Source organism: Cornus florida, unplaced genomic scaffold (genome assembly GCF_030987335.1).
Source record: "Cornus florida cultivar Cherokee Brave unplaced genomic scaffold, ASM3098733v1 CherokeeBrave_3.0.0_Hap2_Chr04, whole genome shotgun sequence".
Lineage (NCBI taxonomy): Eukaryota > Viridiplantae > Streptophyta > Magnoliopsida > Cornales > Cornaceae > Cornus > Cornus florida.
Window position 1 is genome coordinate 20,596,922 of NW_026775574.1, and position 22,079 is coordinate 20,619,000.

General features: G+C 39.2%; 1 protein-coding gene across 1 annotated transcript; it reads left to right on the plus strand.

Annotated features, from left to right (window-relative positions):
* The first annotated feature begins 15,556 nt into the window (after positions 1 to 15,556).
* Positions 15,557 to 21,054, plus strand: LOC132304819 (uncharacterized). Its single transcript, XM_059802531.1, has 6 exons — positions 15,557 to 15,742; positions 16,343 to 16,487; positions 16,635 to 16,826; positions 16,931 to 17,114; positions 17,646 to 17,933; positions 20,841 to 21,054. The coding sequence occupies exons 1-6, from the start codon at positions 15,557 to 15,559 to the stop codon at positions 21,052 to 21,054; spliced, it is 1,209 nt and encodes a 402-aa protein (XP_059658514.1).
* Positions 21,055 to 22,079: the final 1,025 nt, after the last annotated feature.

Below are 22,079 nucleotides of genomic sequence, written 5' to 3' on the forward strand. Positions count from 1 at the left end.
CTTAGTTCAATTTTTCTTTTCTAACACTTATATTTGATATGCCATTTTTCACCATAAAAATGACATGTTAAAACAAGTTTAGCAGAATTAGAAATAACACAAGGCTTGGTATCAACTTTCACATAAATATCTTTTGAATTTTGAAAATACACATCCTTTGAAGTTGAAGCCAATTCTTTGTTACTATAAGTATTTGCAACTATTACTTTCAACGTATCAATTTTGTAAGTGTCAATCTCAACTTTCTGAAAAGACTTTTTAGATTTTACAAATTCACTACTTAAATTATCAATTTTAAGTTCCAGTGATTTATTAAACAAATTTATCTTATCAAGCTCATTTTCCAGAAAATCAATTTTATGAAGAAGATTCAAATTCCTATAGCCAAGTTCATCTAAATTTTTATTAGAGACAGAAACTTCTAACTTATAAATATCTTTATCAAGTTCCGCAAGATTCAATTTCTCTAACAGAATTTCAAAATCCTTTTTAAACTTGGACCACTCAATTTGCATGCTTGCGACAAGAACAAAAACAGGAGTTAAAGGCAACGCTTCAACAGATGAATTTTCAGAAATGATGCAAAAATCAACAAATAATCAACAACTATAATCTACTCTGTATATCGAGTATCCCGCTCCGATACCAAATTGTGACAACAAGAGTTTAAGAGTTACGTGGGGTGCGAAAACAGTCAGTTGATTTTAATTGTGATTAACTTCCTTAATGACCAAGATCTGATTATTTGGTCAACTTGCTCAATTTATGATTGATTAAATTATATGACAAATTTAAACATCCACAATCACAAATATATGAAAAGTAAAGCAAGTTAGAGTTAGAGAGATTGCACCAGGATTTTAGCGAGGAAACCCCAGTTGATAAAATACGTCAACTGTTATGGGAAAAACCTCGTGGATTGTTTAGTCCAAAGTAAACCAATCCACTATGTTTGAAACAAAGTATATCGAACTTTGACTTTGGCTCACACCCTATCGTTCTACACCACACCAACCGCTGACGATCCTCTGGCTTTGAGACTTCCCGTCCAACAACAACTTGATCTTAGGCTTACACTTGATATTTGTAGAAGAGTAGCAGGTAGATTAAACAGCACTCCATGAATGCTCCAACCCTTTCAAAGTGTGATTGCGTTTACTTCTTTTCTTCAAGATCTGAACTCGATTGTAGAAAAATTAAATCCTGCTGATCATCCGGAATATTTAAATCTTTAATAGAGCTTTAATCTCGATGAGATAGAGAACATTACAACTAAATCACCCATGAATATATATGTGTGCTCTCAGAAATAAATTTAGAATAATCAAATTTAATTTTCTGAATTTTTCTCTCTCTAAAGGCTTTCTGAAAGTATAGAATTGATTTTCCCTAAAGCCGTGAATCAACCAATGTATATGACATGGTTTATATAAAGTTTTAAAAGTCCTAATCCCCCAGAAAATATGATAAATTTCGTGCATAGGACTTGTAAGACAGTTGTAATCGAAAAGGAAACTTTCAGCAAAAAGGAAACTAAAAACCAAGTGCTGCTAAAAGACCTTGAACCGGTTCAGCCACCTTGAACCGGTTCAAGATGGACAGTACTGAATCCCATTGATTTTTGAACTAGTTCAGCCATCTTGAATTGGTTAAGGATGGATAGTCTTGAAAATTTACAATATTTTGCAATTATTCTTGTTTCAAACCCTCCAGAAACCTTCCTAACTGTTCTCACTACCTCTCAACCTTCTTAAAAAACTTGACCTTCTTCTTCAAATCCGTATCTGATCTTCAATCTTAGAAATTGTTGTCAAGAAAAAAAATACAACTCGATCGGACTTGTTTTGACAACAAAATAAGCCAATTATACAAAATATATCTCACAATTTCCCCCTTTGGCAATTTCGTGACAAAACCCTAAAATAATTCAGCAATCTACCCAAACAGGAAAGTAAATTACATAGAATGTTAAAGGAATTAAAACGCAGAAACTTTCTTGAACCTTAAGAAGCTTTGACTCATATAGCAACCTGTAATCTGCACATTAGCTCAAACACAACTACCCGTGAAGCTTAATCAAGAAAATACACACAAGCATAAAAAAATAGGTTATCCCCCTTAATGCAAAAATATCTTTCCCCCTAATATGATATGACTCTAAACTCTAATAATATCTCCCCCTTTTTGTCACAAATTAACAAGGGTCACAATGAAGAATTATCCGAGAAGAAAGAAAGCAACCAACCATATAAATCTTGTAAAATTGAAACCAATGAGAATGTAGACTCCACAAGATTATATGTATCAACAAAAATAACCAAGATCAATTCACTGAAGTTCCACAACCTTAATAAGTGTAGTAAAATCACCACCAAGTTCCAAAAACATATGATCTATTAGTTGTTTAGATTTTAGATAATAAATCAATGATATTACATATCCTTAGAAATCAAACAATCAATATGTGCAAAAGACTTTTGGTGTTTTTATCTCTCTTTGTGCTCCATTTTTCTTTTTGCACATTGGCAGCTTTCACGCTTATGGGTAGCTAGCTCTTTCCCTTATTCCAATTTGTTTTGAATCAAGGTAGCTTTCGGACAAATCCCAAAGGTAGCCTTTTCCATCTCACCTTTTTCTAAACATCAAATTTTTCTTTTTCTTTAAAACCTTTTTCATTCCAAGCTATTTTTGTTTTCTTTTTCTTTTCACTCTTTTGGTCTAAAACACATAAAGCAGGTTTAAATCCTAAAATAATGATCAATCATATCAATATTATCTTTGACCAAAACAATGACATCTCAAGTAAATGTACTATCAATGATTCATTTACTATACGAAATAAGTAAGCAAAACCAATTTCATCAATTCATATCCATTGTATGTTTTCCACAGATAATTCATGTGTCATTAAACTCCTTGTGTTCAACATACTCAATCAATATGGTTTACTTAATGACGAGGCCACTTGATATACGTCAAAATAATGTAGTGAATGTGCGGTTCAAGAAAAGCCTTTTGGGTCAAGTTTAAATTTATAAAACCACTACCAACACTACTACTAAAGTAGCAAGAGTGAGTAGGGATCGTCCCAAGGGATTATACGTGTTGGAATTTAACTTCAACTCTAGTGTATCACAAGATTGCAAAAGAGATTTGATGAGATGATTAAACTACTTCAATTAATGAAAATACAATTAAAATAAACTAAGTAGAGATAGGGATTTAAGAGATATGAAGAGAGAATTTAAGGTGTTGGAATCACCACTAAGCTCATGTAATTAGCCACTTGCTTTCCATTAATGGGGAATACATTGTTGTGAACAAAATGCGACTACTAATTGCAATATTAAGCATGGACCATCTAATTTATGTATAAATTGTCTACCTAAACTAAGTGTAGCACAACCCATCAATTTTAAGCATGACCCATCTAAGTAGTAACAATTGTAGCACACATCAATCTAGAGAGTCATGGAATTTGCAATAATAAGCCATGGAATATCTAAGCAAGCATAGATTGTCTACCTACCTACAAGCATGAATTAAATTATAGAACAACCCATCAAGTATAAGTATAAACCATCAAATTAATTGACAAACCCATTCAATGAAAACCCATGCTTAGCCATCACTAGATTTTCAATCAACCACACATAGACATGCAATTAATATAGAAAAACTAGTGTAGAGATTGATTCCCAAATAATCACACATAAGACAACATGTAATCAAATAGAGAATCAATAGAAAGAATTAATCCATAAGAATCATGTAAGAAATAATTCCTAATTTAATCACACATAGACATGTAAATAAACTAGAGAATTAATAGGAAGAATTAAACCATAGAAATCATAGAAATATACCAAGATTCATGAAATTCACAAGGCTAGAACACTAATCACAACAATATATATAAATCCCCAAAAATAGAAATACAAGGGTTTAGATTACACAAGACTTAGGGCTCATCCAAGCCCTAAGTGTAGATCTAGCCAATCATGGTGGAGGTAGATGTGGTCATGAAATCAAGCTCCAAATATGGCTCCATCTTCTTCTTCCTCTTCTTCTTTGAAGCTCTAGAGATGGAAAGAGAGAGTGGTCTAGAGATGGATCTTGAGATGTGCCTCCACTTCCTTTTTTTCTTCTAACCCTAATCTCTAACTTTGCTAGAGAGAGAAATAAAAAATACAATGTAAAAATAAAAAGATAAAAAGCTTATTTACAAATGGGTCACTTCCCTTTGTATAGAAGGTCATTTTCTTAGCCACTAAGTCTGGAATATAGCCCCAAAAATATCTAATCCCTTACTATATGGTAAGTTTACTTTTGGGCGCACACGGAAAAATAACAGTTCGCTGCCAGCAATGTTCGATCGATCCAACTTTTAAGTTTGATCGATCCAACTTGTTCGATCGATCCAACTTTGAAGTTGGATCGATCCAACTCTGATCGATCTCACTTTTCTGCGATCGATCTCACTTGGCAGCTTTTCAGCATCAGCCTCTTTTTGCTCCAAATCAATCTCCTTTTTGCTCCGGATCATCACGAAGACTTAGTTTGACTCCAAAAAGGCCATAAAAAACCATTGTTAGCCCATTTTAACATTATTGACCTGAAATAGACAAAAACACAAATAAGTACTAAAACGGGAAAATAAGATAGATAAAGGTCCTAGAATACTCAAGCTTAAGGGGTTTAAAAGTGTATTTTTCAGCACTCATCACTTAATTTCCAAAAAATATAATCTAGACTCTCAAGATATGCATGAAGATCCTTTCTAGACTATGTCTTTGCAATGTATCTAATCAAGACAATAGAAACCAATAGATTTCCTAAAATGAGAAAACTTAGAAGCATCTATTTGTTTAGTGAGAATATCAGCCAAATTCTGATCAGTATACACTTTTTCCAAAGACACGACATTTTGTTCAACAAGTTCCCTAAGAAAGTGATGTCGAATGTCAATGTGTTTAGTCCTAGAATGCCAAACTGGATTTTTTTAAATATTAATTGTATTAGTATTATCACAAAAGATAGAAATAGTACCTTGATTGACTCCATAATCTAGTAGCATCTGTTTCATCCAAAGCAATTGTGTGCAACAATTTCCAGTAGCAATGTATTCAGCCTCAAAAGATGATAAAGATATGTAATTTTGCTTCTTGCCGTACCATGAAACAAGATTAGTACCAACATAGAAACAACCACCTGACGTACTTTTTCTATCATCCTTGTTTCCAGCCCAATCAACATCAGTATAGCCTGCAATCTCAGAGTTAGACTAAGAAGAATAACGTAATCCATAATTCAATATACTATTGACATAACGAATAATGCGCTTGGCTGCAAGAATGTGTTGTTCTCTAGGATCAGCTTGATACCTAGTACAAACACCTACACTAAATGAAATATCTGGTCTGGTTGCTGCCAAATATAACAAGTTACCAATCATACTCCTATACAAGAAATGATCAACCTTGTTAGGATCAGAGTCTCTATCCAATTTGGATGAAGTACTCATAGGAGTTTGAATATACTTTGAATCTTTCATACCAAACTTCTTAACTAGCTCATTTGCATACTTTGATTGAGATTGAAAATTCCATCATCAAGTTGTTTCACTTGGAGACCTAGAAAGAAAGTTAGTTCACCAACCATGCTTATTTCAAAAGTTTTATGCATATCTTTAGAAAAAGTATGAACAAGGTTATCACATGTAGCACCAAAAATAATATCATCCACATATATTTGAGTAATAAGAAAATCTTTTCCTTTCCTGAATATAAACAATGTTTTATCCGCTCCTCCTCTTCTGAAGCCCTTGTGCAATAGATAAGAAGTCAACTTCTCATAGCATGCTCTAGGTGCTTGCTTTAAACCATAAAGAGCCTTTTTAAGATGAAAAACAAAATCAGGATTATGTGGATCAATAAAACCTTTTGGTTGTGCTACATAAACTTCTTCCTCCAAAATACCATTTAGAAAAGCACTTTTAACATCCATTTGAAACAATTTGAATTTAAAGTGACATGCAAGAGCAAAAAGAAGTCGAATAGACTCAAGTCTAGCAACAGGTGCAAAAGTCTCATCAAAATCAATTCCTTCAACTTTAGTGTATCCCTGTGCAACTAATATAGCTTTGTTTCTGATCACAAGACCATGTTCATCAAGTTTATTTTCAAAAATTCATTTGGTCCTTATGATATTTACATCACTAGGTTGAGGCACTAGTTCCCAAACATCATTCTTCACAAATTGAAGCAATTATTCTTGCATAACCATCAGCCAATCAGAATTTTGAAGAGCTTCATCAACATTTTTAGGTTCAAACTAAGCCATGTGACATGAGGGAACAATATCATCTACAATGAATGAGTGTCCTACATCATCACGGACTGTACTTCTAGTACCATGCTTATCCCAAGGACCTATCACATTGTCAATTGGGTGACTCAATCTAACTCTAGAATTGCTGGATGTGGGAACATCTTGAGATGGTGCAGGAATTCCTATAGGTTCATTAGTGGTAACCTCTAATTCCTCGTTCTTATCTTCTTCACCCTCTTCACTTTCTTTATTTTTTTCCTCAACTCTTTCTTCTTCTTGAATTACAGGTTCTTTCCTTTCTCCTATAATGTCAAAATTAGTTTCTTCTTTATCAAGTTGAAAAGAGGTTAGCTTAGATTTTGTATCATCAAAACCCACATTTGTAGACTCCATGACCACTTTGATTCTAAGATTAAAAACTCTATAAGCCTGACTGGTTTGTGAATAACCTAAAAATATACCTTCATCACTTCGCGAGTCAAAATTTCCTAAGTGTTCCCTATCTCTAAGGATAAAACATTTACTCCCAGAGACTCTAAAGTATTTAACAGTGGGCTTTCTATCATACCACATTTCATATGAAGTCTTGTTAGTTCCATGCCTAAGATAAACTCTATTTAGGATATGACACGCAGTACGTACCGATTTAGCCTAAAAGTGACTAGCAATCTTATTCTCCTGAAGCACAGTACGAGCCATACCTGCAATTCTCTTATTTTTCCTTTCCACTACACCATTCAGTTGTGGTGTTTTAGGTGCTGAAAATTCATACATAATGCCAACACGATCGCCGAGCGTGTTAGTGAGTTTGATTTCATCCTTCTCGAGATGACTGGGTTTGACGTCATTCTTGGGACAGATTGGTTGTCATCTTTTAGAACCGTCATTGATTATTTCAGGGTCAGAGTGTCAGTGTATACCCCGGATGGGGATTGTTTCTGTTTTGTGGGAGATCGGTGTGATCCCCTCACTGATTCATTCTATGGTGTCAGGGGTCGGGATCGGCAGACGTTCTTCTTGGCTAGCCTTTTTGTCAATGATGATGTTGGGTTTTGTGGGGTTGGTTATCCAAAAGTTGTGCGTGATTTTCTAGATGTGTTTCCGGAGGACTTGACAGAGTTGCCTCCATACCGAGAGGTGGAGTTCGCTATTGATTTGATGCCTGGTACTGTGCCAATCTCTATAGCACCGTATCGTGTAGCACCAATTGAATTAGAAGAATTGAAGAAACACCTTAACGATTTGAGGGTGAAAGGTTTCATCCGACCGAGTGTGTCACCGTGGGGTGCACCAGTCTTGTTCGCCAAGAAGAAGGATGGTTCGTTGAGGTTGTGCATTGATTACCGGAAGTTGAATCATGCCACCATCAAGAACAAGTATCCTTTGCCAAGGATAGATGATTTATTTGATCAGTTGAGAGGAGCCAGTTGTTTCTTGAAGATTGACTTGAGGTCTGGCTATTATCAATTGCGAGTGAGGGATGGGGATATCCCGAAAACAGCGTTCCGTACGTGGTATGGACACTACGAGTTCTTTGTTATGCCATTTGGCTTGACTAATGCGTTAGCGGCATTCATAGACTTAATGTACTGCGTCTTCCACGATTACTTGGACCAGTTTGTCGTAGTTTTTGTGGATGACATCCTTGTATATTCACGAACTCGAGAGGAGCACGAGGTCCATTTGAGGATTGTATTACAGATTTTGCTGGTGCACCGTTTGTACGCCAAATATGAGAAGTGTGAATTTTGGCCGCAAGATTTGAAGGTTTTTGGACATGTTGTCTCGGAGGGTGGAGTGTCAGTTGATCCATCGAAGATCGAAGTAGTTCTGAATTGGGAACAACCTAAAAATGTCTTTAAGATCCGGAGTTTCCTTGGCTTAGCGGGTTATTATCGGAGATTTGTGAAGGATTTTTCCCGTTTGGCAGCTCCTATGACCAGATTGACCCGGAAAGGGATTAAGTTTGCATGGAATGAAGCCTATGAGTCTTCCTTTCGGGAGTTGAAGATAAGGCTGACTACGGCTCCAGTGTTGGTGATACCTAAGCGTGGCTTGGGTTATGTGATTTATTGCGATGCGTCACGTGATGGATTGGGTTGTGTACTGATGCAGGATGGTAGAGTAGTGGCTTTTGATCTCGACAGTTGAAAACTTATGAGCTTAACTATCCTACTTATGACCTAGAGTTAGCGGCAGTCGTCTTTGCATGGAAGTGTTGGCGACATTATATGTATGGTGAGAGATTTGAGGTTTTCTCGGACCACAAGAATCTCAAGTACATTTTCTCCCAAAAGGACTTGAACAACAGACAAAGGTGATGGGTTGAATTCTTAGAAGACTACAACTTTGACTTACAGTACCATTCAGGCAAGGCTAATGTTGTAGCTGATGCCTTAAGCCAGAAATCTCGTGGGACTTTGGCTGGATTAGCCATCCGGAAATGGAAGATGCTTGAGGATTTGGTAGAGATGGGATTGTATTGCCTTGACGATGATATTTGTAGTGAATCAGCTTTCTTGTTTAGTCTTGTGGCTCAGCCTACTCTTGTCGAACGAGTGATTTAGTTACAGAGACAGGATTCCGATTTAGATGTTATTCACACTTTGATCTCGAGTGGTAAGACAGTGAAAGATTGGACTTTACATGCAGATAATGGCCTACGGTTCAAGGGTTTGTTGGTCTTTCCCATAGTTTACCGTAAGGACGTCTTACGAGAGTTTTATACTTCTCGTTTTGCAGTTCATCCAGGTGGCACCAAGATGTATCACAATTTGAGAAGACAGTATTGGTGGAGTGGGATGAAGAAAGATGTTGCACAGTTTGTGGCCAAATGCCTTACCTATCAACAGGTGAAGGCCGAGCACCAAAGACCAGCTGGTTTATTGCAGCCATTGCCGGTAGCGCAGTGGAAATGGGAGGAGATTGCAATGGATTTTGTGACAGGTCTTCCTAGGTCACGGAGGGGAAATGAAGCCGTATGGGTCATTATTGATAAATTGACCAAGACGACACACTTTTTGCCTATTAAGGCAACAGATGATGCTGAGGCACTTGGTGCACTTTATGTGAAGGAGATTGTGAGATTGCACGGAGTTCCAGTGGTTATTGTTTCAGATAGGGATACCAAGTTTACTTTAAAGTTCTGGGAATGACTTCAAGTAGCATTTGGTTCATCGTTGCACTTCAGTACGACATTCCATCCACTGACAGACGGCCAATTGGAGCGCACCATCCAGATCATGGAGGATATGATTCGGGCCTGTGTTCTTGATTTGGGAGGTAGTTGGGAGAACCACCTTCCACTCATTGAGTTTGGCTACAACAATAATTATCAGGTGAGCATTCAGATGGCTCCATTTGAAGCGTTGTACGGCAGGCCTTGCAGGTCTCCTGTTTGTTGGACTGAGGTGGGAGAGACAGCCGCCTTAGGACCCGACATCGTACTCGAGACTATAGAAAAGATTAAGCTAATTAGACAGAGGCTGCTCATGGCTCAAAGCAGACAAAAGAGTTATGCCAATAAATAGAGACGGCGCTATCCTTTGAGGTAGGAGACCACGTTTTTCTTCGGGTTTCTCCACGGAAGGGGTTGATGTGGTTCGGAAAGAGTGGCAAGTTATCGCCATGATTCATTAGACCATTTAAGATCTTGGACAAGGTAAGAGAGGTTGCCTATAGGCTTGCATTGCCGCCATAGTTGGACAGAGTCCACAATGTCTTTCATGTATCGATGTTGCGAAAATACGAGCTAGATCCGTCCCATATTCTTGATTGGGTTGATGTGGACATTGATGATGATGTTTCTTACGAGGAAGGACTAGTTCAGATCCTTGACACATGGCAGAAAGTATTAAGGGACAAAATGATACCGTTAGTAAAGGTTCTCTAGAGGCATCATGGGGTCGAGGAGCCTACTTGGGAGCTTGAACAGGGGGTTCACCCCAAGTATCCAGAGTTGTTTTCTCCCTCAGGTATGGCTTGATTTTGGGGAGATTGTAATGTTTCTGAATTTTGTTATTTTCTAATTTCTAGAATTTTCTGATTTTCGGGGGTATTTTTTTCTTTTTCTCATTTTACATGCCGGACATCGTGGGGTGTGTTGACTGTATCCGAGAGTTGGGTGGGACATTTCCTTGAGTTCAGGACTCTTGAAAATGCATCGGTTGTCATTTCGACTTTTCTCCATTTGTAGGGCCGTACTGTCCCGGGTGGGACCCACTACCAGAATCGTTGTGTACGGAGATTTTATTTTGGGTTCATTGCATACCATACATGATTATTTTTTGCATATTTATTGTGGTTGTGTGCCATTTTGTATATTTGTATGCATATATGTGTGTGTGGTGGGAAATAAAAGGAAAAAGAAAAGTCAAAAAGAAAATTGTGTGGTGGGACCCACCACTACTGATCTATGTGACCAAGAGGCCACATTTTGGCCTCCACTTTCTCTCTCCCCTTAAAACTCTCTTCCCCTCATTTTTATTTTCATTTTCTTTTCCCATTTTGCTTCAAGTTACAAACCTTGATTTCTCCCTCATCCCTTGGAAATTTTAGGTGCCATTTGCGGCAAATCGAAGAGCTCGGCGAGATCTTCAAGTTGATGTAAGCAATTGAAACTTTGGTGCATTCTAGGAATTTCAAAAATTAGGGCTTTGATTTAGAGTTTTGGGGATTTTAATCTCCATTGAGGTAGGGGTGTTCTAATGCATGATTTCTTTTACTTTTGTGAATTTTATAACTTAAATTGATGTCTAGCATGTTCAATTAGTACAAATTCTTGTAAAATTTGCTTAAATGATAGGTATGGACTATATGTGACTAATTGTTAGTTGTTTTATAGTATTTAAACATGCTTACATGAAGTTGAATCCATGTCTTATATGCTTGTTATGCAAAGTTGATGTTAAATGAGAACTATAATTGTGTAGATTAGAAAATTGCTTTATATAGCATGTGTGAAAATTTTATGGTGGAATTGATGAATTGAAGTATGAAACATTCCATGCATTCATTGGGATAGAAAAAGGGGAAAAAATGTCTTTAAAATAAGTGAAATTGTTTTTGGGAAAAGTTTTCTAAAAGTGTTTGCGAAAACTCGGATGCCTAGGAGGCTCCTAGTGGTCCGTGGTGTTAGTGTAGTCTAGAGGGGAGTATAGTTGAGCTAACTAGGCCGGATGCGACGTCTTGGAGGTGCCTTATGGTCGTGGATGGTTAGCCAATCCTTCTTTCGTGATGCCTTGGAAATGCCTTGGGTTGGATTACACTAACGGTTTAAAAGTTAAAACGGAAATGTTTCGGATATAAGGAGCGACATTTACATGACATTGCAATTCATTAGAATATATGGTGTGTATGTGTTCGGGTGACCATTGTTATATACTTGTCACTGTAGTTGTTGTTATGTACCCCTATGCAATGATCCCGTTTTCTTTTATCTATTCCTTACGTGGATTCACGGGGTCATAAGAAGTGTGTATTAGACACTTCCTATTGAGCGTTTAACTTACCCCATTATTTTAATATTTTCAGGTTCGGGAAAAGAAGTGGCGGACGACCATCCACCACAGCTTTAGCTTTGATTAGGAGAATGTATATTTTGCTACCTTTTGTATTAGACCTCATTTTGTAAGGTGTTGACCCAAATGTACCATTTTGTAGCATGTGAAATATTCAGGTTCATTTTGTATATGGCTTTTGGGGGAAATGTAATTATGCTTATTTACACTAAATCATTTAGTGTAGTTTATGTAACGAGTTGTAAATCATGTGAATATTGTTGTTGTTGTTAATGTATTAGATGTTAAAATTTATTTAAATGTGTACGTGAGTGTAGTGGCGTGGGTGATTGGTTATCAATGTTGGTGTATCTCGGACAATGATAAATTTCGAGTTTGGATAACCCAGAACTGGTCGACGTAAAATTCCCACACGAAAAAATCGTCTACTGGAGAAGAAGCGAATAGGCCGTAGAAGCCCTTGAGTGGGAAATGCCGACTTTTTGGTCGACCTGAACCAGTCGACGTGTAGCCTCCCACACGTCGACCGGTATCTTGGCAGTGGCCAATGTTATTGTGTGTGACCCAAACCAGTTGACATGTAATACGTACACATCGACCGGTTCCTATTCCATACATTTTTTGTTTAGTTTCCCTAATTATCATTTTATTCAAAGTTACGAGTATTTATTTTAGGACCCAATAAAATTCAAAAATTATTATTTTTATCACAGAAAAGAGTATATTGTCCCGAACTCTATCTTATTTATTAAGTGACATAAGTAAATGACCATTATACCCTTTGAATCTCATACTATTAGATTTGTGGCGAATGACCATTTTGTCCTTGTTGGGTTTTAATATACAAATTTAACGTGAAAAGACCATATTACCCTTGGATGATTTTGGGTCGAATAAAGATCCATTTAATGATCTGGAACTAGTGGATTTGGGTCGTTACAAATTTGGTATCAGAGCGATGGTTCGAATACCATTTGGACGATGGGTGGAGGCCTACCTAGGATTACATGGGGAAATTGAATTGTATATTTATTTATTTGGGTGCAAGGTGTATAATTATTTGGGAAGCATGCTTACTTGCTTAATTGTTTACCTGTTTATGTGACTGCATGATAACTGTTAAAGTTGATATTTATGGTTAGCATGATTAGGCTCTTTATCGGTTGGGTGTTATGGGAGTATGGAAAGTGTTTAAGTCTTAACATTCCTATAGAGTTTTTAGGTGAGGACTCCGCTCTTTTATGTATTTTAGTGTTATCATTTTTGATTCGTTCTCTCGTTTTATAGCGTCATGCCACCACGAAGGGATCCCGGGGATAGTTCTAGCTCCAATCCCGTAGAAAGGGATCATGAGCAAGTTGAGGACGATAGATTGTTGCATGATTTGGTCCCACCAAGAGGGGGACAAGCGAGGGAGACCGTTGATCCACCTTTTCAGATAAATGAGGAACAGTTGCAGTTGGCCATTTAGGCAGCTCTTTTCAAAGCATTTCGGCCGGCAGGAGCATCATCGTCACATTTTGTGCCACCACCGGCACCGCCACCACCACCACCTCCAAAGACAAATGAGTTAGATGATACTTTTTATCACATTGCCAAGTTCGTGAAGTTGATGCCAACCTTGTTTGAGGGCGGTCCAGATGTGCTTGTTGCGGATAGTTTCATGGATAGGGTGGAGAAGCATATCAACGCCATGAATTTGGCGACGGATAAGTTAAAGATTATAGTAGCAACTTATAACTTTGTTGGGGATGCTGAGATTTGGTGGAAGACCGTTTCTCACACCCATAATTTGGACACCAAGACATATGACACGTTCAAGAAGTTGTACTATGAAAAGTATTTTCTGGCACCTAAGCGGAGAGAGCTAAAGAAAGAGTTTGATGGGTTGAGGCAAAGGAACATTACAGTCACTAAATATGAAAACAAGTTCACATCACTTTTGAGGTTTGCACCGGGGATTGCAAATGATAATAGGGAAAATAGAGAAGTTTGTTGATGGCCTTAATCTTACTATCAGGCCAATTGTGGCCGCTTTAGAACCCACAGATTATGCGAAAGCAGTGTGAAAGGCCTTAGTGGTTGAAGCTGAAAGCAAGGATAGCAAAGCTATTAGAGAGTCCTATAAGCACAACAAGAGTACGGGTGTTTTCTCCCAGGGTCAATCAAGTAAGAAGCAGAAATATGAGCAGTCAGGGTTCAGGGGATAGCAGTCAACCAGATCTGCACCTACATGTTCTGTGTCTATAGGGTCTTCTAGACCGAATGTCACTTATTTCAGATGTGGACAGCCAGGGCATTTCAAACCCTAGTGCACTCAGGCTTAGGTAGCTTAAGTGATTTGTTTCAAGTGTGGGCAATCAAGGCATCACAAGTCTCAGTGTACTCAGATTCAGGTGGCGTCTGGTGGATGTTTCGGGTATGGCCAACAGGGCTATAGGGTGAAATATTGTCCACAGTGGGGCAGTGGTTTGGGCAGAGGTGGAAGTTCATAGCAGAAGTAGATGTAGTCTGCCACAGTTTAGTCAGGGTTTTGACCGCCACCACCACCTCAGCCGTCTCAACCAGCTATGTCAGCCTAGAGTTCTCGACAGGGTAGAGGAGTTTCCTCGAGTGTACCTACCCAGCAATCCGGTTATCAGATAGGAGGTTCCTAGGGTCAGGGGACTCAGGGTCGCGTGTTTGCACTCGCTCCAGCTAAGCCATCATCCAGTCCTTTAGTTGTCAAGGGTTTGCTTCTTGTGTCCTATTCTTGGGCTTGGGTGTTGTTTGATTCTGGTGCTTCTTGTTCATTTATAGCTTCATCATTTGCACGGGCATTGGGTTTGGAGGTCAGTCAGTTAGACAGACCGCTTAGTATTGACACACCTATCGGTGGTTCAGTCATTCTTAGTAGAGTTTGTAGGGGTTGTTCTATTACGATCGCCAAACGTGTTCTTGAGTTTGATCTCATCCTTCTCGAGATGACAGGGTTTGACGTCATTCTTGGGATGAATTGGTTGTCATCTTTTAGAGTTGTCATTGATTGTTTCAGGGGCAGAGTGTCAGTGTATACCCCGGATAGGGATTGTTTCTATTTTATGGGAGATCAGTGTGATCCCCTCACTCATTCATTGTATGGTGTTAGGGGTCGGGATCGGCAGACGTTCTTCTTGGCTAGCCTTTTCGCCGATGATGATGTTGAGTTTTGTGGGGTTGGTTATCCGGAAGTTGTACGTGATTTTCTGGATGTGTTTCCTGAGGACTTGACGGAGTTGCCTCCACATTGAGAGGTGGAGTTTGCTATTGATTTGATGCCTGGTACCGCGCCAATCTCTATGGGACCGTATCTACGGCACCAATTGAATTGGAAGAATTGAAGAAACAACTTGATGATTTGAGGGTGAAAGGTTTCATCCGACCGAGTGTCACCGTGGGGTGCACCGGTCTTGTTCGTTAAGAAGAAGGATGGTTATTTGAGGTTGTGCATTGATTACCGGAAGTTGAATCATGCCACCATCAAGAACGAGTATCCTTTGCCAAGGATAGATGATTTATTTGATCAGTTGAGAGGAGCCAGTTGTTTCTTGAAGATTGACTTGAGGTCTGGCTATTATCAATTACGAGTGAGGGATGAGGATATCCTGAAAATAGCGTTCCGTACGCGGTATGGACACTACGAGTTCCTTGTTATGCCATTTGGCTTGACTAATGCGCTAGCGGCATTCATGGACTTAATGAACCGCGTCTTCCATGATTATTTGGACCAGTTTGTGGTAGTTTTCATAGATGACATCCTTGTATATTCACGAACTCGAGAGGAACACGAGGTCCATTTGAGAACTGTATTACAGATTTTGCGGGAGCACTGTTTGTACGCCAAATATGGGAAGTGTGAATTTTGGCTGCAAGAGGTGAAGTTTTTAGGACATGCTGTCTCATAGGGTGGAGTGTCAGTTGATCCATCGAAGATCGAAGCAGTTCTGAATTAGGAACAACCTAAAAATGTCTTTGAGATCCAGAGTTTCCGTGGCCTAGTGGGTTATTATCGGAGATTTGTGAAGGATTTTTCCTATTTGGCAGCTCCTATGACTAGATTGACCCAGAAAGGGATTAAGTTTACATGGAATGAGGCTTGTGAGTCTTCCTTTCAGGAGTTGAAGACAAGGTTGATCACGGCTCCAGTGTTGGTGATACCCAAGCGTGGCTTGGGTTATATGATTTATTGCGATGCGTCACGTGATGGACTGGGTTGTGTACTGATGCAGGATGGTAGAGTAGTGGCTTATGGGTCTCGACAGTTGAAAACTCATGAGCTTAACTATACTACTCATGACCTGGAGTTAGCGGCAGTCGTCTTTGCTTTGAAGTGTTGGAGACATTATTTGTATGGTGAGAGATTTGAGGTTTTCTCGAACCACAAGAGTCTCAAGTACCTTTTCTCCCAAAAGGACTTGAATAACAGACAAAGGCGATGGGTTGAATTCTTAGAAGACAACAACTTTGACTTGTAGTACCATCCGGGCAAGGCTAATGTGGTAGCTGATGCCTTAAGCCAGAAATCTTGTGGGACTTTGGCTGGATTAGCCATCCGGAAATGGACGATGCTTGAGGATTTGGCAGAGATGGGATTGTATTGCCTTGACGATGATGTTTGCGGTGAATCAACATTGTTGTTTAGTCTTGTGGCTCAGCTTACTCTGGTCAGATAAGTGATTGAGTCACAGAGATAGGATTCCGATTTATATGCTATTAACACTTTGATCTCGAGTGGTAAGACTGTGAAAGATTGGACTTTACATGTAGATAGAGGCCTATGGTTTATGGGTTTGTTGGTCGTTCCCACAGTTTTCCATAAGGACGTTTTACGGGAGTTTCATACTTCTCATTTTATAGTTCATCCAGGTGGTACCGAGATGTATCATAATTTGAGAAGACAGTATTGGTGGAGTGGGATGAAGAAAGATGTTGTACAGTTTGTGGCCAAATGCCTTACCTGTTAGCAGGTGAAAGCCGAGCACCAAAGACCAGCTGGTTTATTGCAGCCATTGCCGGTAGCGCGTAGTGGAAATGGGAGGAGATTGCAATGGATTTTGTGACAGGTCTTCCTAGGTCACGGAGGGAAAATGAAGCCTTATGGGTCATTACTGATAAATTGACCAAGACGACACACTTTTTGCCTATTAAGGCAACAGATGATGCTGAGGCACTTGGTGCACTTTATGTGAAGGAGATTGTGAGATTGCACGGAGTTCCGGTGGTTATTATTTCAGATAGGGATGCCAAGTTTACTTTTAAGTTTTGGGAAGGACTTCAAGTAGCGTTTGGTTCATCGTTGTACTTCAGTACGGCATTCCATCCACAGACGGACGGCCAATTGGAGCGCACCATCCAGATCATGGAGGATATGCTTCAGGCCTGTGTTCTTGATTTGGGAGGTAGTTGGGAGAACCACCTTCCACTCATTGAGTTTGCCTACAACAATAGTTATCAGGCGAGCATTCAGATGGCTCCATTTGAAGCGTTGTACGGCAGGCTTTGCAGGTCTCCTGTTTGTTGGACTGAGGTGGGTGAGACAGCCACCTTAGGACCCGACATCGTACTCGAGACTATAGAAAAGATTAAGCTGATTAGACAGAGGCTACTCATGGCTCAAAGCCGATAAAAGAGTTATTTGGATAAACGGAGACGGCCGCTATCCTTTGAGGTGGGAGACCACGTTTTTCTTTGGGTTTCTCCACGGAAGGGGTTGATGTGGTTTAGAAAGAGTGGCAAGTTATCACCATGATTCATTGGACCATTTAAGATCTTCAACAGGGTACGAGAGGTTGCCTACAGGCTTGCATTGCCACCACAGTTGGACAGAGTCTACAACGTCTTTCACGTATCGATGTTGCGAAAATACGAGCCAGATCCGTCCTATATTCTTGATTGGGTTGATGTGGACATTAATGATGATGTTTCTTACGAGGAAGGACTAGTTCAGATCCTTGACACACGGCATAAAGTATTGAGGGACAAAACGATGCCATTAGTAAAGGTTCTCTGGAGGCATTATGGGGTCGAGGAGGCTATTTGGGAGCTTGAACAGGGGGTTCACTCCAAGTATCTAGAGTTGTTTTCTCCTTATGGTATGGCTTGATTTCGGGGACAAAATCTTTTTAAGTTGGGGAGATTGTAATGATCCTGAATTTTGTCATTTTCTAATTTCTGAAATTTTCTGATTTTCGGGGGTATTTTTGTCTTTTTCTCGTTTTACGTGCCGGACATCGTGGGGTGTGTTGAATGTGTTTGAGAGTTGGGTGGGACATTTCCTTGAGTTCAGGACTCTTGGAAATGCACCGGTTGTCATTTCGACTTTTCTCCATTTGTCGGGCCGGATAGTCCCGGGTGGGACCCGCTACCGGAATCGTTGTGTACAGGGATTTTATTTTGGTTTCATTGCATACCATACATGATTATTTTGTGCATATTTAATGTGGTTGTGTGCAATTTTGTATATTTGTATGCATATATGTGTGTGTGGTGGGAAATAAAAGGAAAAAGAAAAGTCAAAAAGAAAATTGTGTGGTGAGACCCACCACTACTGATCTATGTGACCAAGAGGCCACATTTTGGCCTCCACTTTCCCTCTCCCTATAAAACTCTCTTCCCCTCATTTTCATTTTCATTTTTTTTTTCCCATCTTGCTTCAAGTTACAAACCTTGATTTCTCCCTCATCCCTTGGAAATTTTGGGTGCCGTTTGCGGCAAATCGAAGAGCTCGGCGAGATCTTCAAGTTAATTTAAGCAATTGCAACTTTGGTGCATCCTAGGAATTTTGAAAATTAGGGCTTTGATTTAGAGTTTTGGGGATTTTCATCTCCATTGAGGTCGGGGTGTTCTAATGCATGATTTCTTTTACTTTTGTGAGTTTTATAACTTGAATTGATGTCTAGCATGTTCAATTAGTATAAATTCTTGTAAAATTTGCTTAAATGATAGGTATGGACTATATGTGACTAATTGTTAGTTGTTTTATAGTATTTAAACATGCTTATATGAGGTTGAATCCATGTCTTATATGCTTATTATGCAAAGTTGATGTTAAATGAGAACTATAATTGTGTAGATTAGAAAATTGCTGTGTATAGCATGTGTGAGAGTTTTGTGGTAGAATTGATGAATTGAAGTATGAAACATTCCATGCATTCATTGGGATAGAAAAAGGGGGAAAAAATGTCTTTAAAATAAGTGAAATTGTTTTGGGAAAAGTTTTCTAAAAGTGTTTGCGAAAACTCGGACGCCTAAAAGGCGCCTAGTGGTCCTTGGTGTTAGTGTAGTCTAGAGGGTAGTATGGTTGAGCTAACCAGGCCGGATACGACGCCTTGGAGGTGCCTTGTGGTCGTGGATGGTTAGCCAATCCTCCTTTCGTGATGCTTTGGAAGTGCCTTGGGTTGGATTACACTAATGGTTTGAAAGTTGAAACAGAAATGTTTCGGATATGGGGAGCGACATTTACATGACATTGCACTTCATTAGATTATATGGTGTGTATGTGTTTGGGTGACCGTAGTTATATACTTGTCACAGTAGTTGTTGTCATGTACCCCTATGCAATGATCCCGTTTTCTTTTATCTATTCCTTACGTGGATTCACTAGGTCATAAGAACTGTGTATTAGACACTTCGTACTGAACGTTTAGCTCACCCCATTATTTTAATATTTTTAGGTTTGGGAAAAGAAGTGGCGGATGACCATCTACCACAGCTTTAGCTTGGATTAGGAGAATGTATATTTTGCTACCTTTTGTATTAGGCCTCATTTTGTAAGGTGTTGACCCAAATGTACCATTTTGTAGCATGTGAAATATTCAGGTTCATTTTGTATATGGCCTTAGGGGGAAATGTAATTATGCTTATTTACACTAAATCATTTAGTGTATTTCAGTTAACGTGTTATAAATTATGTGAATATTGTTGTTATTGTTAATGTATTAGATGTTAAAATTTATTTAAATGTGTACGTGAGTGTAGTGGCGTGGGTGATTGGTTATCAATGTTGGTGTATCTCGGACAATGAAAAATTTCGAGTTTGGATAACCCAGAACCGGTCGATGTAAAATTCCCACACATCAACCGTATGACTTGAACCAGTCGATGTGTACCTTCTCACATGTCGACCGGTATCTTGGCTATAGCTATTTCACTGTGCATGACCTGAACCAATCGATGTGTAGCCTCCAACACGTCGACCGATATCTTGGCAGTGGGCAATGTCACTGAGCGTGACCCAAACCAGTTGACGTGTAATACGTACACGTCTACCGGTTCTTGTTTCATATATTTTTTGTTTAGTTTTCCTAATTATCCTTTTAGTCAAAGTTACGAGTATTTATTTTAGGACCCAATAAAATTCAAAAATTATTTTTTTATCACAGAAAAGAGTATATTGTCCCGAACTCTATCTTATTTATTAAGTGACATAAGTAAATGACCATTATGCCCTTTGAATCTCATACTATTAGACTTGTGGCAAATGACCATTTTGTCCTTGTTGGGTTTTAATATACAAATTTAATGTGAAAGGACCATATTACCCTTGGATGATTTTGGGTTGAATAAAGATCCGTTTATCAATCCGGACCTAGTGGATTTGGGTTGTTACAAATTTGGTATCAGAGTGATGGTTCGAATACCATTTGGACGATGGGTAGAGGCCTACCTAGGATTACATGGGGAAATTCAATTGCATATTTATTTGTTTAGGTGCAAGTTGTATAATTATTTGGGAAGCGTGCTTACTTGCTTAATTGTTTACCTGTTTATGTGACTGCATGATAACTGTTAAAGTTGATATTTATGGTTAGCATGATTAGGCTCTTTATCGGTTGGGTGTTATGGGAGTATGAAAAGTGATTAAGTCTTAACATTCCTATAGAGTTTTTATGTAAGGACTCCACTCTTTTGTGTATTTTAGTGTTATTGTTTTTTATCCGTTCTCTCGTTTTATAGCGTCATGCCACCATGAAGGGATCCCAGGGAAAGTTCTAGCTCCAATCCCGTAGAAAGGGATCAGGAGCAAGTTGAAGACGATATATTGTTGCGTGATTTGGTCCCACCAAGAGGGGGACAAGCGAGGGAGACCGTTGTTCTACCTTTTCAGATAAATGAGGAACAGTTGCAGTTGGCCATTCATGCAGCTCCTTTCAAAGCATTTCGGCCGGGAGGAGCATCATTGTCATAGTTTGTGCCACCACCGGCACCACCACCACCACCACCACCTCCAAAGACAAATGAGTCAATTGATGCCAACCTTATTTGAGGGTGGTCCAGATCCGCTTGTTACGGATAGTTTCATGGATAAGATGGAGAAGCATATCAACGCCATGAATTTGGCGACGGATAAGTTAAAGATTATATTAGCAACTTATAACTTCATTGGGGATGCTGAGATTTGGTGGAAGACCGTTTCTCATACCTATAATTTGGACACCATGACATATGACACGTTTAAGAAGGTGTACTATGAAAAGTATTTTCTGGCACCCAAGTAGAGAGAGCTAAAGAAAACAAGTTCACATCGCTTTTGAGGTTTGCATGGGGCATTGCCAATGATGAGGAAGGGAAAATAGAGAAGTTTGTTGATGGCCTCGATCTTACCATCAGGCCAATTGTGGTCACTTCAGAACCCACTGATTATGCGAAAGCAGTGCGAAAGGCCTTAGTGGTTGAAGCTGAAAACAAGGATATCAAAGCTATTAGAGAGTCTATAAGCACAACAGGAGTACGGGTGTTTTCTCTTAGGGTCAATCAAGTAAGAAGCAAAAGTATGAGCAGTCAGGGTTCAGGGGACAACAGTCAGCCAGATCTGCACCCACAGGTTCTGTGTCTATATGGTCTTTTAGACCGAATGTCACTTGTTTCAGATGTAAACAGCCAGGGCATTTTAAATCCTAGTGCACTCAGGCTCAGGTAGCTCAAGTGATTTGTTTCAAGTGTGGGCAGTCAGGGCATCACAAGTCTTAGTGTACTTAGATTCAGGTGGTGTCTGGTGGATGTTTTGGGTGTGGCTAACAGGGCCAAAGGGTGAAAGATTTTCGACAATGGGGCAGTGGTTTGGGCAGAGGTGGAAGTTCACAGCAGAAGCAGATTTAGTTTGCCACAGTTCAGTAGGGGTTTCGACCGCCACCAGCACCTCAGTCGTCTCAACCAGCTATGTCAGCCCAGAGTTCTCGATAGGGTAGAGGAGCTTCCTCGAGTGTACCTACC

Coding starts and splice junctions, on each gene's coding strand:
- LOC132304819 (XM_059802531.1), top strand. CDS start 15,557: ATGGACTTAATGAACCGCGTCTTCCATGATTATTTGGACCAGTTTGTG. Junction 16,827..16,930: donor TGTGGCCAAATGCCTTACCT/GTTAGCAGGTGA, acceptor ATTTTGTGACAG/GTCTTCCTAGGTCACGGAGG. Junction 17,934..20,840: donor GAACAGGGGGTTCACTCCAA/GTATCTAGAGTT, acceptor GCCACCATGAAG/GGATCCCAGGGAAAGTTCTA.